The sequence below is a fragment of the Myxine glutinosa genome, chromosome 8 (genome assembly GCF_964187855.1).
Source record: "Myxine glutinosa chromosome 8, kmMyxGlut1.1, whole genome shotgun sequence".
Classification (NCBI taxonomy): Eukaryota; Metazoa; Chordata; class Myxini; order Myxiniformes; family Myxinidae; genus Myxine; species Myxine glutinosa.
Genome location: NC_136268.1, coordinates 89444759 through 89456777, shown reverse-complemented (window position 1 = coordinate 89456777; position 12019 = coordinate 89444759). Strand labels below are relative to the sequence as shown.

Here is a 12019-nt window from a genome sequence, read left to right as displayed (position 1 = left end):
GAGAGGTATGGGGAGGTCCTAAACTTCCTAACAGGTGCCATATAATCACATTCTGGTGCAACGAAGAGTCATAATTAATGGAAACAAGTCCTTAACTGACATAGATTAAGAATAACTAGCAAGATGTCCTATAATTGTCTACGTGTGGTGCGGGGGACCTGGGCACGACATTTAATGGGGGGATGAAGGGGAAGATCGGCTCTAATGGGTGTTGTTTACAGACAATGGGACTAGGGAATGGGGTAAGGGAGAGTTGGGGAGTATCGGAGAAAATAGGGGAATATTTACAAGCGGATATGGAGGCCAAATTCCATATTCGCAACAATATATATATATATTGTGTATATATATATATATATATATATATATATATATATATATATATATATATATATATATATATATATATATATATATATTGTTGTGGATATGAGGATTGTGTTTTTTTTGTGTTTTTTTATTGCTTTATTGTGGACCCTCCTGCCTCCAGTCTGTGTATAAAGGTCAAAGGTCGTTCCGTAGTTATTTCATAAACAATCACGTTAGCCAATCATAGATTTCCTCCTTATTGGTAGTTATTTCCTTATTCTGTGTATTAGGCTAAGGATTTGTCTTCCATTAATTGACACTCCATTGCACCGAATTCAAATAGATAGATCCCCTTCCATTTTCAATTAATAAAGCCGCAATTGCCACCTGCATTCACCGCGACTCCATTAGCCACGAGGTAGGCTCGGAGAAGAAGGGGGAGGAGCTGCCGAATCCTGGGCGTGCCCGCCCATCATCATCAAGGGTGGAGCCACAGGGCCCGTGCCGACCAATCAGGGCCGAGGCGAGCTCACCGATGGGCGTGTCCTGGAGGCCGGCGGCTTGATTTGCCCGCGGCGTTATAAAAAGCGCACGCGGAAGCCTTTGAGAGGAGTGATGAGAAGGAGGCCAAGAGAGAAGTGCGCGAGGAGTGATGAGAAGGAGGCCAAGTGAGAAGTGCAAAGAAAGGGTTGCGAGAAGTGCGAAACCAGAAGTGCGCCAGAGACGGCAGACGCAGAGAAGGAGGCCAAGTGAGAAGTGCAAAGAAAGAGTTCTGCAGAGAGCTGCTTCAACCAGCCACGTGAAGCCCTGACGGGGCAGCGAGTGACCCTGCCGGTGTGCGGTGTAAAGCCGAATATAAGGAGCTGCCGGCTCCTCGCTTCCCACCCGGAGTGGACCTGCTCGCTGTGCCCTGTGATTCCACCTGCTCATCCCTCCAAACGATTCCTGGCCTTCCATCCTTTTGTGTACGTGAGTTTGTTTTGTTTGTTCTGTCCAGGGTATAAGTTAAGCCTGTTTAGGTAAGCTAGAATTTTCACTGTGTCTTTCTGGTCCGTCCCTCTTTCTGTCTTTATTTTGTTATCCTTCCTTCTTCCTTGGTTTCTTTGGTCCTGTAAATAGTAATAAATAATAATCGTATTTAAAACCTTTTTTTTGTCTTCTTCTTCTTCTTCACATCCGTGTCGCCTTTGTCTTTTCCCTCATTGAATATCTGTGGCACGATTTGGCCAACATTTCAGGATCGGGTCTAGTCTTGGTAAACGGTTCGGGCCGCGGCGCCATCCGCTCGGCAAATTAACATCTTATCCGCGGTCCGTAACAATTGATGTCTGGGAGTGAGATTCGAGTGAGAATTTGGAGCGGCCGAAATTTTGTTATAACATCCCAAATTGAAAATCGTGCCATGGATAGTCAAGGCGGCGGGATTACGGTGGGGGAAATAGAAGAGGGGTTAGGGGTAACCCAGGACCAGAGGGAAGAAATGGTGGAGGAGAACAATGAGGAGGTGGTTGAGGAGGTATCAGGTGCGCAAAATGGCGCCCTCGCGCACGTGGTTGTGGAGGCGCAAAATGGCGCCTCACACGAGGTTGCGGCAGTCGCGCCCGCAGCACTGGTGGATTCGAACCTTTTTTTGCTACAAATGGGGGCCCTTATGGAAAAAATGGGTGAGCGATTGGAGGGCCAAATGGGGGTAATGAGGGACGAAGCAAGGGGTACCAGTGAACGATTAGACAATAAATTGGCGGGGTTAGACAACGGGATAAAAGGGGTGAAAAATGCGTTAACGGGGGTGGAAAATAGAATGGCTGCCCAGGAGAATCAGATAGAGGGGGTGAAAAATGGGTTAGGGGGGTTAGAAAACAAGATGGAAAACAAATTGCGGGAAATAGGGGAGCAATCAGCCCGGGAAATTAAACAAATGGGAGAGCAGATAGAGGAGGTGAAAATCGGGTTAGACGCTAAATTGGATGCTCAGAGAAATGAATTGGAACAGATGAGGGTGGCATCTACCAAAGAGATGGGAGAAATGGGAGAGATCAGACGAGGTGTAAGCGAGGATGTCTCGGGGGTACGCGAGGAGGTAAAGCAAGGTGAGAAGCGTATGGAGAAAGAGGGGAGGAATAATACGGCTAGGTTACAGGGGGGCATAGAGGGTCTGACGAGGGGAGTAGAACAGCTGACAGTGGGACAAAATGAACTCGTGGACCAGGTGGAAAAGAACACTGCAATAATCGGGGGGTTAAAAGCGACACAAAAATACATCAAGAACGAATTGATAGCGACAAAGAAGGAATGTCAGATGGTACATGAAGGGTTGACGAAGAGGTTGGACGAGGTGACAGGGGAAATGGAGACGAAAGACCGGGAGGTGAGGACGCACATAGAAACGGTTAAGGTGGCGTTAGAGAAAGAAATTGAGGAGACGCACCGGGAAATAAAAGAGGTGAAGCAAAAGTTAGAGGATGTGGAAGAGGGGGTGAGTGAAATCAAAAAGAGACGGAGGGAAACTACGAGGGAGATAAAGGAGGAAGTGATGGAATATGTACAAGGTCGGTGCTCAAATCATGATTATGTGCTCACTAACCAAATAAAGAGTTTGCAGGTGGCGAAGGAGGTGCGGAGACGAGGTGCCAAGGTGAGTGGCGATATATTCGGAAATGTATATGATGTGAGGGGAGCTTCAGTCGGCTTGGGGGTTGGTTTGGACCCGGGTGTTCGTGAGAGGCCGCTGGTGAAGTGTGCGACAGGTACGGAGTGTATGGACAGAGGAGGTGTGCGAGAATGTCCGACTCTGGGGTGCATGGGGAAAGAGTGTGCTGTCGAGAGTGAGTTGGTTGTAGCGCGTGTGCGAGGGGGCACATGGAAGCGCGGGATGGGGAGTGTTACAGGGGATGTGACGGAAGCATGCACACCTGTGGTGAGTGTTACGGAGGGTGTAACGGAAGAGTGTGCGCAAGAGGATGCGCGAGAAAGGTGTGTAACAGAGGAGTGTATGGGTACAGAGTGCGCTGTCAAGAGTAAGGGTGAATGCGCGACCGAGTGTGGTGGTAAGAGCTGTGAGAGTGAAACGGAGCGTGAGTTGGTGGTGGCAGGTGAGAGAGGATGTACACCTGGAATGGAAGGATGCACACCTGGAATGGTAGAGCGCATATGGGAATGCACACTTGAGTTGGTAGTGAGGCACGTGATTGGGTGTGCAAGCGAGTGCACACCTGTGGTTGTCACAGAGGAGGTGACCGAGGAGGGAGCGCGAAGAGGTGTGTTGGTGAGGTGTGCGAACGACGAGTGTGTGCAAAGGTGTGCGGTGGTCAGGTGTGTGACCAAGTCTGTGAGCGGAATGAGTGTACCTGGGTGTGTAAGAGAAGGTGCAATGACAAATAGCATGGAGACAGCTGGATGTGTGAGCAAGGAACGGGCTGCGGGGTGTAAGCATGCAAGTGGAGCATCGACGCTAACCGGGTTAGCGGTTAGAGCGACTTATAGCCGAAGCGGGCCTTCGGTGCGTGCCGGGCAGCTGCGTGTGCCGCGGGGACCCGCGGCGGTTTCACAAGAACCGCCGTGCGGGATCCATGCCGGACCTCGCTCTGAATGGCCGCGTGCGTACTCTGCTAGGCGGAACGGGCGGCCCGGTAGGAAGGGTCGTCATGGCGACCCCTTTTTGTTGAGGCGTTCCGGCAGGGCGAAATCGGGCCATTGGACGGCTCCGTGCCGAGATGGTGCGTGGGATCTCGGCCCGGGTAAGCCCCCGTCCCTGCACCGAATGCCGGACGTATCCAACCGCCGGCACCAAGCAACCCGCATTCATTGCTCGGCTGTGCGAAGCCGGGCTGTAGAAGTGAATTGGCGCACCGAGAGGCTCAAGTGAGTAGACGTGTGATGAGGATAGTGTTTTGACCCGAAATTGAAAAGCAAAAATTTGATGATTGGCAAAGGATTGGCAGATTGATGATTGGCGGACGATTGGTAGTGATTGGCAAATTTTTAATTAGCTGGAATTTGGTGTGCAAAATTGGTAGTGGAAGATGCCCGATGTGGTGGGATGGCAACTTTGCCATCTCTCACAGCGGGGGCAAAGGAGCACTAGGTTATGGGGTTTATGGCAGTGAAAACTAGCCCGGGAGGGTTAGGATATAGTGTGTAGGGACCTAGAGATTGACAATAGGTAACGGTAAGGTTTAGGTTGTGACAATGATACCTGTAGTGGGGACGCAGGTAGATTAGTTTGGATTATAATGACGAGGGAGCGCAATAAAGTAAGGGACGACTGGGAAGCGCGAGTTTCAGAGGGGAGTAGTTCGATGAGATGATGCCGTGTGTTTGAGAATCGAGTTGAATTGAGCGTGGAAGTGTATGGAGCAGTGAGTGAGGAACAAGTGAGATTGCACAGGTGTGCAACTGGACAGGTATATGGAGCAGTGTATGAGGGAGTGATGGTGATGTGTGCTGTGTTGACCAAATGGTCCAGGAAGGAAGGAGGGTGCAGGTGGCACCAGGTGATTGCACAGGTGTGCAACTGGAGGTATGGAGAATGGTTGTGTGGAAGACATGGAGTGTGGAGTATATGGAGTATTGGGATGGATGGTCGTGGAGTGAGTATGGTGGAAACTGTGGAGTGGAGTGGATGGTGCGAAGGTGTGGATGGGGGAAAGGAGGATGGACCCCCATCACGAATACCCGGGGAGGGTAGTGTAAGAGTTAGGTAGAGGGTACAGGTAAATTGTGGTTGGATATTGGCATCTGTGGTGCGGGTAGTTGCACAGGAGTGTAGTGATGGGTGCATTAGTGTCATGGAAATGGCTGGGCGTGTAGCCTGTTAGTGTGTGTGTCGTTAAATGGGCACTCCGCCACTGTGAGGATGTCGGCCAGGTGAGGCCGCAGGTGGGCTCTGGGAGCGGGTAGAGTTGTTGTGGATGGGGCCCGAGGATCCGCAGGACGGACCCGGGTAGCCCAGTGCCAGAGGGCACTGAGGGGTGACAGAGCCAGGAGGGGCCTTCCCCAGTTAGATAGGTTAGGGTGAGGAGCTAGGTAAGCTCGGGTGGCAACTACAGTGGTGGAGGTGTGCAGGTGGGTAGACCTGCTGGGAGAGCTACATGTCTCAGCCCAGAAATTGTGCAAGGGCACCGGGAGATGAATCGGGGGAGTGAGACCCCAAATCGAGAAGCACCACAGTTTGGTCAATGGGAATTGGTTTTTAGAACCCATAGTGTAAGTTGGCCAATGGATTGGCAGGGAAAGACCCCGGGTAGTGTAAAGTGTGTTAATGTCATTTAGAGGATAGTTAGGATGGAGATCTCCTCGCACCATCTGCATCCACTCACCTGGGGTGACGTACCTCCACACCATTCCAGGTGGTTTTTATTATTTTGATGCAAATGTTTGGAATGTGAGACGCATCATGACGTGGGTGTGACATTGGGCTGATGTTCCATCTCTTCCTCCTTATGAGGATTGATGATGAATTGGGTGATGGCAAATTTTGGTTAGAGGGATTGTAGCGACGAATTTGTAATGTGTAGATTTTGTACATATGGGGTAAGGGCAAGGGTAGAGTAGGTGACAGGGGGGTGACGTACGGTAGGGACGAGCTTTTCTCCGCTCCGTCTCCATACGCACCTCGCCTTGCATTGCATTGCCTAGTTTGATGTGTACCCTTGAGACCTTACCCCTCGCTCATCTGTCTTTCCCCCCCCCCCCCTTTGTCTCCCACATGAGGACTGTGCGCCACTGGGCGCTGAGGGGAGCGTGCGTGAGTCCGCCATTGTGCACCCGAAACTCCCGGAACCAGCTGTCTGCATCGATGCACCACCTTATGGACCACATGTCTGTGGCTGAGCACCACTTTTGGACCCCATGGGTTGGGGCATGGCCCCTTTGCTGGAACCGGCCATGAAGGCCCGAGATCTTGCTGGTGGACCTTGGCCACAGGGCACCTATGCCCCACAGGTGAACCACACTAGTTGGCCCTGTGGGCCATAAATAAATAACAATGGACACGTTTTGTGCTTGCTTTTATTTTATGTGCAAATAGGCCGCCAGCAAAGAAGATGACAACATCTGGAAGAACCATAGCCAGCAGAGGGAGCCGAAGAGGAAGACCGGCACCAGGGTTTGTTGTATTTATTTTTTATTGAACTGTGGTGACTGTGCACCGATTGGTGCTTGAGGGTGTGTTGGTGCGTTTTGGGTGCTTTCTGGTGCATCGATGCAGGGCAGACTGTCTTCCCCCCCAAAAGAACGATCACAGGTCCTGGGTTGCGTTTTGTAAATATAGTAGAGTCATTGTAAATAATGCGCCCCCACCGTAAATGTATAGTTTGAAGACAATTCCGCAATTCGGTTAGCTGTGGGCGTGAGTCTGTTAGGTAGGGTGCAATGGAGCAGCGGGACATTTATTTATGTTTTAAAACTGTCACACTCAGGGTCAGGTTAAATGTAGAGGGAACTACACCTACGTGCCACACTAAAAGTCAAGGTAAGAGGCCCGGGCCGTGCCTAAGAGGAGGAGGGTGCAGTGTTATGGATATGAGGATTGTGGTTTTTTTGTGTTTTTTATTGCTTTATTGTGGACCCTCCTGCCTCCAGTCTGTGTATAAAGGTCAAAGGTCGTTCCGTAGTTATTTCATAAACAATCACGTTAGCCAATCATAGATTTCCTCCTTATTGGTAGTTATTTCCTTATTCTGTGTATTAGGCTAAGGATTTGTCTTCCATTAATTGACACTCCATTGCACCGAATTCAAATAGATAGATCCCCTTCCATTTTCAATTAATAAAGCCGCAATTGCCAACTGCATTCACCGCGACTCCATTAGCCACGAGGTAGGCTCGGAGAAGAAGGGGGAGGAGCTGCCGAATCCTGGGCGTGCCTGCCCATCGTTATCAAGGGTGGAGCCAGAGGGCCCGCGCCGACCAATCAGGGCCGAGGCGAGCTCACCGATGAGCGTGTCCTGGAGGCCGGCGGCTTGATTTGCCCGCGGCGTTATAAAAAGCGCACGCGGAAGCCTTTGAGAGGAGTGATGAGAAGGAGGCCAAGAGAGAAGTGCGTGAGGAGTGATGAGGAGGCCAAGTGAGAAGTGCAAAGAAAGGGTTGCGAGAAGTGCGAAACCAGAAGTGCGCCAGAGACGGCAGACGCAGAGAAGGAGGCCAAGTGAGAAATGCAAAGAAAGAGTTCTGCAGAGAGTCGCTTCAACCAGCCGCGTGAAGCCCTGACGGAGCAGCGAGTGACCCTGCCGGTGTGTGGTATAAAGCCGAATATAAGGAGCTGCCGGCTCCTCGCTTCCCGCCCGGAGTGGACCTGCTCGCTGTGCCCTGTGATTCCACCTGCTCATCCCTCCAAACGATTCCTGGCCTTCCATCCTTTTGTGTACGTGAGTTTGTTTTGTTTGTTCTGTCCAGGGTATAAGTTAAGCCTGTTTAGGTAAGCTAGAATTTTCACTGTGTCTTTCTGGTCCGTCCCTCTTTCTGTCTTTATTTTGTTATCCTTCCTTCTTCCTTGGTTTCTTTGGTCCTGTAAATAGTAATAAATAATAATCGTATTTAAAACCTTTTTTTGTCTTCTTCTTCTTCTTCACATCCATGTCGCCTTTGTCTTTTCCCTCATTGAATATCTGTGGCACGATTTGGCCAACATTTCAGGATCAGGTCTAGTCTTGGTAAACGGTTCGGGCTGCGGCGCCATCTGCTCGGCAAATTAACATCTTATCCGCGGTCCGTAACAATATATATATATATATATATATATATATATATATATATATATATATATATATAGACAGTGCATTCAGAAAGTATTCAGACCCCTTCACTTTTTTCACATTTTGTTATGTTGCAGCCTTATGCTGAAATCGTTTAAATTCATTTTTTCCCTCATCAATCTAAACTCAATACCCCATAATGACAATAAAAGAGAAAACAGGATTTTAGAAAGTTTTGCATATTTATTGAAAAGAAAAAAAACTGAAATATCACATTGACATAAGTATTCATACCCTTTGTTATGACACTTGAAATTTAGCTCAGGTGCCTCCCATTTCTCTTGATCATCTTTGAGATGTTTCTACACCTTGATTGGAGTCCACCTGTGGTAAATTCAATTGATTGAACATGATTTGGAAAGGCACACACCTGTCTATATAAGGTCTCACAGCTGACAATGCATATCAGAGCAAAAACCAAGCCATGAGGTCGAAGGAACTGTCTGCAGAGCTCAGAGACAGGATTGTGTCGAGGCACAGATTTGGGGAAGCCTACAAAACAATCTCTGCTGCATTGAAGGTTCCCAAGAGCGCAGTGGCCTCCATAATTCTTAAATGCAAGAAGTTTGGAACAACCAGGACTCTTCCTAGAGCTGGCCGCCCGGCCAAACTGAGCAATCGGGGGAGAAGGGCCGTGGTAAGAGAGGTGACCAAGAACCGGATGGTCACTCTGGCTGAGCTCCAGAGATCCTGTGTGGAGATGGGAGAAACTTCCAGAAGGACAACCATCACTGCAACACTCCACCGATCTGGGCTTTATGGCAGAGTGGCCAGACGGATGCCAAACTGTTCAATCTTGGTTTCATCAGACCACAGAATCTTGTTTCGCACAGTCTGAGAGTCCTTTAGGTGCTTTTTTGCAAACTCCGAGCGGTCTTTCATGTGTCTTTCAATGAGGAGAGGCTTCCGTCTGGCCACTCTGCCAAAAAGCCCAGATCGGTGGAGATCTGGCACATGTAAGGTTTTATGATTGTGTTATCTGATGTTGAAAATGTACAAATACGTGCAGAGCACGATTCTGCTTTGGAGTTTTCTCGGCGAGGCCACGGGTTCGTCCACCTCGTTGTGATGACTGCTCCACGGCCGTGTTTCAGTTGGCTTATAATAAACCACTTATTCTTTGAACTAAGAAACGACTGGACATTGGTCTTCATCTCCGGCGCGGGAGTCGGCCGATCGGATCCAGCATTTGGCGACGAGGATGGGATAACGTAAAACAACTCTATACCCTCCCTTATATAAGGGAAAAAGGGGGATGGGGACATCAAAACCACCAATCAATGGCATTCTGGAACAACTCATGCCATTCAAATTGAACCCGTAAATCAAAAATTGAAGGTTGGAGAACTCAAAAATGGATTCATTTGATATATATATTTAATATCCTGCATCCTGCATTTGAATGCATTATCCTGCATTTGAATCCTGCATTTATTTGAATCCTGCATTTGAATCCTGCATTTATTTGAATCCTGCATTTGAATGCATCCTGCATTTATTTGCATCCTGCATTATCCTGCATTTATTTGCATTCTGCATTATCCTGCATTTGAATCCTGCATTTCTTGCTCGGCTTGGAGTGTGTGGGACAGAAAGAAGGAGGATGTGTGACAAGGTGGCCCAGGTTGCCTTGAAAGGCTCATTTTGGATTTGGAGGACGTTTATGGAGGCACGTCGAACGGTGGAGGTTGAGGTTACGGAATAGAAATGGAGGTGTGTGTGTGTGTGTGTGTGTGTGTGTTGCAGGAGTGGGTCATGAGTGGGTGTGGTTTTGCATGAATGGTTTTGCATGTTTGCATGAGTGGTGCATGTTGGTAAGGCCTAGGTGGTTGGTTGTGTGTGTTTTTTTTTTGTTTTTTTTTTGTTACTATTATTATTTCTTATTTTGTGTATGTGAGTGAGTGAGTGGGTGAGGGTGTGTGTTTTTGCATGAATTAATTTTTGCATGAGTTTGTGTGTTTTTGTATGTTGAGTGGTGTAGGTTGTAAGGGTAGATGGTTGGTTGGTGTTGTGTGTGTATGTGTGTGGATGTGTGTATGAATGATCTGGTGTGTTTTGTTGGTGAGTGGTGAAGGGTATAAAGGTGGGTGTTTGAGTGTTCCACCATGTTTGTTTGGTGCTGTGGATTCTGGATGTGGAGGTGTTGTTGTTGATCGCACTGGCTGGGGGTGGGGGTATGTACGCATCCAGGTGTAGTTGCTGCATGTGGATGTGGATGTGCCCCTGCTGGCCCACCTTAGCTGACCGTATCGAGGTTGAAGGGCCGAAACGGGATGATGCTGAGGACCTCGACTGAGGACCTGGTCAGTGCGGCACACTTGTGACCAGGTGTGTTTTGAACTTGTATATATATATATATATATATATATATATATATATATATATATATATATATATATATATATATATATATATGACTTCCGTTGAACTTGGGGCTGACTCAGAAGAAGACCTTTGTTGGTCGAAAGCTTGTCGACAATTAAAGATCGACGTCCTGAAGCTACGTCCGCGTCTTATTTAATCTAACGATTATATATATATATATATATATATATATATATATATATATATATATATATATATATATATATATATATATATATATATATATACATATATATATATATATATATATATATATATATGCTAAGTTCAAGCAATTTGTGAGGTAATCTGGATAATTTGGGAAGTTGTGTAAATTGTAAATAAAGAGTTAGTTTTGTATCATCCTATCATCAGCATTGTGGCACAAATTCAGTTTTAATAGTCCTATTTAGTTGAGCGGCCTGTTGTCCCCAACAACTCGTAACCTGGGCCACAATTGGCTCATTCAGTCGGGGGTATGGTTCCCCCTTCCCGTCAGTGTTGGACATGGTCATCTGAGTTCATCCTGTGGATGGTTACAACCTCTGATCCGAATGACAATACTGAGTTTGCTTCAGAGTGAACAATATATTTGAGAATGTATAGCTTTTATGGGATATGAGAGGCAAGGCAGTGAGAGTATGTGGCTGCACAAACAGCATAGACAACTGCAAAAAGCTTGCCTAATGCAGGAAAATGATCTGTCCTCAGACTACGTAAATCTCTTATTTAAAATAATGCATTTGGCCATTTATGGAACAACTGAATCAAATACGCCAGTCATCACTACTTACGATGGGATCTGTGTTGAACTCCTCCTTCTCCTTGTCACCCAGTTCAAAGAATTCCTTCACCACAAGTTCAGCAATCTGAGAGATGAATTGTAGAGTTAAAATAAAGTTATTCTGCTTTTCAAATGAAGTGTGCACCCCAAACTAGTTAGATGGCTACAATTTTATCATTGTATGTATAATTTAAGAAGTTTTTTAAAAGTTACATCAAGGTTGCAATAAACCATACACACTTTGCATGCGACTTATTGCATCCCCAAGAAGGGAGCACTCACCAAGCTTGGTGTGTTTGGGGTTAATAAAGTTATCAGTCACTGAGCAGAGATTCAATCTCTCAGTATCACTCGCTTACCTACTCGTCATGGTGCACATGGGCTCCAGGAAGCAACATTTAATGATGTTAACTGAGAAGTGAAATTTTTCAAGATGTTGAGTCCCAGTTCATTATGATCTTTTGCTTGCAAAGGATAAACAAGAAAGAGCAATAAAAGGTTGCACTCCCTCAACAGTACTTGTTTTGTGTGGTGTTTCTGTGGTTTTATATTACGTATTTTATGGACGTACTCGCATTTAAAATTGTACATCATTTATATTGAGGTTCTCGGTTGTAAAAATACAACGTGAAAATATTGTGGTCTATGTTAGCACATTATGTGAGGACAAACAAACAAACAACCATACAGACAGATGCAAATTCAATACCCTCTCCTCTGGCGCGGGTAATAGAATCATAAATAGTTTTGGTTGCCCTGTTTGAGATTCCTATGTGTGCACTTGTATTTCATGATACTGTGAGCACAG

The 12019-nt window shown here is 47.0% G+C and overlaps 1 protein-coding gene across 4 annotated transcripts in view; it reads right to left on the bottom strand.

Annotated features, from left to right (window-relative positions):
* PDE5A (phosphodiesterase 5A) overlaps positions 1 to 12019 on the bottom strand; it is a 209258-nt gene that overhangs the window by 42291 nt on the left and 154948 nt on the right. For all 4 annotated transcript variants that reach the window (XM_078783484.1, XM_068102486.2, XM_068102484.2 and 1 more), the window contains exon 19: positions 11222 to 11296. In XM_078783484.1, the coding sequence (XP_078639610.1) occupies positions 11222 to 11296 (75 nt within the window). The remainder of the gene's footprint in view (positions 1 to 11221; positions 11297 to 12019) is intronic.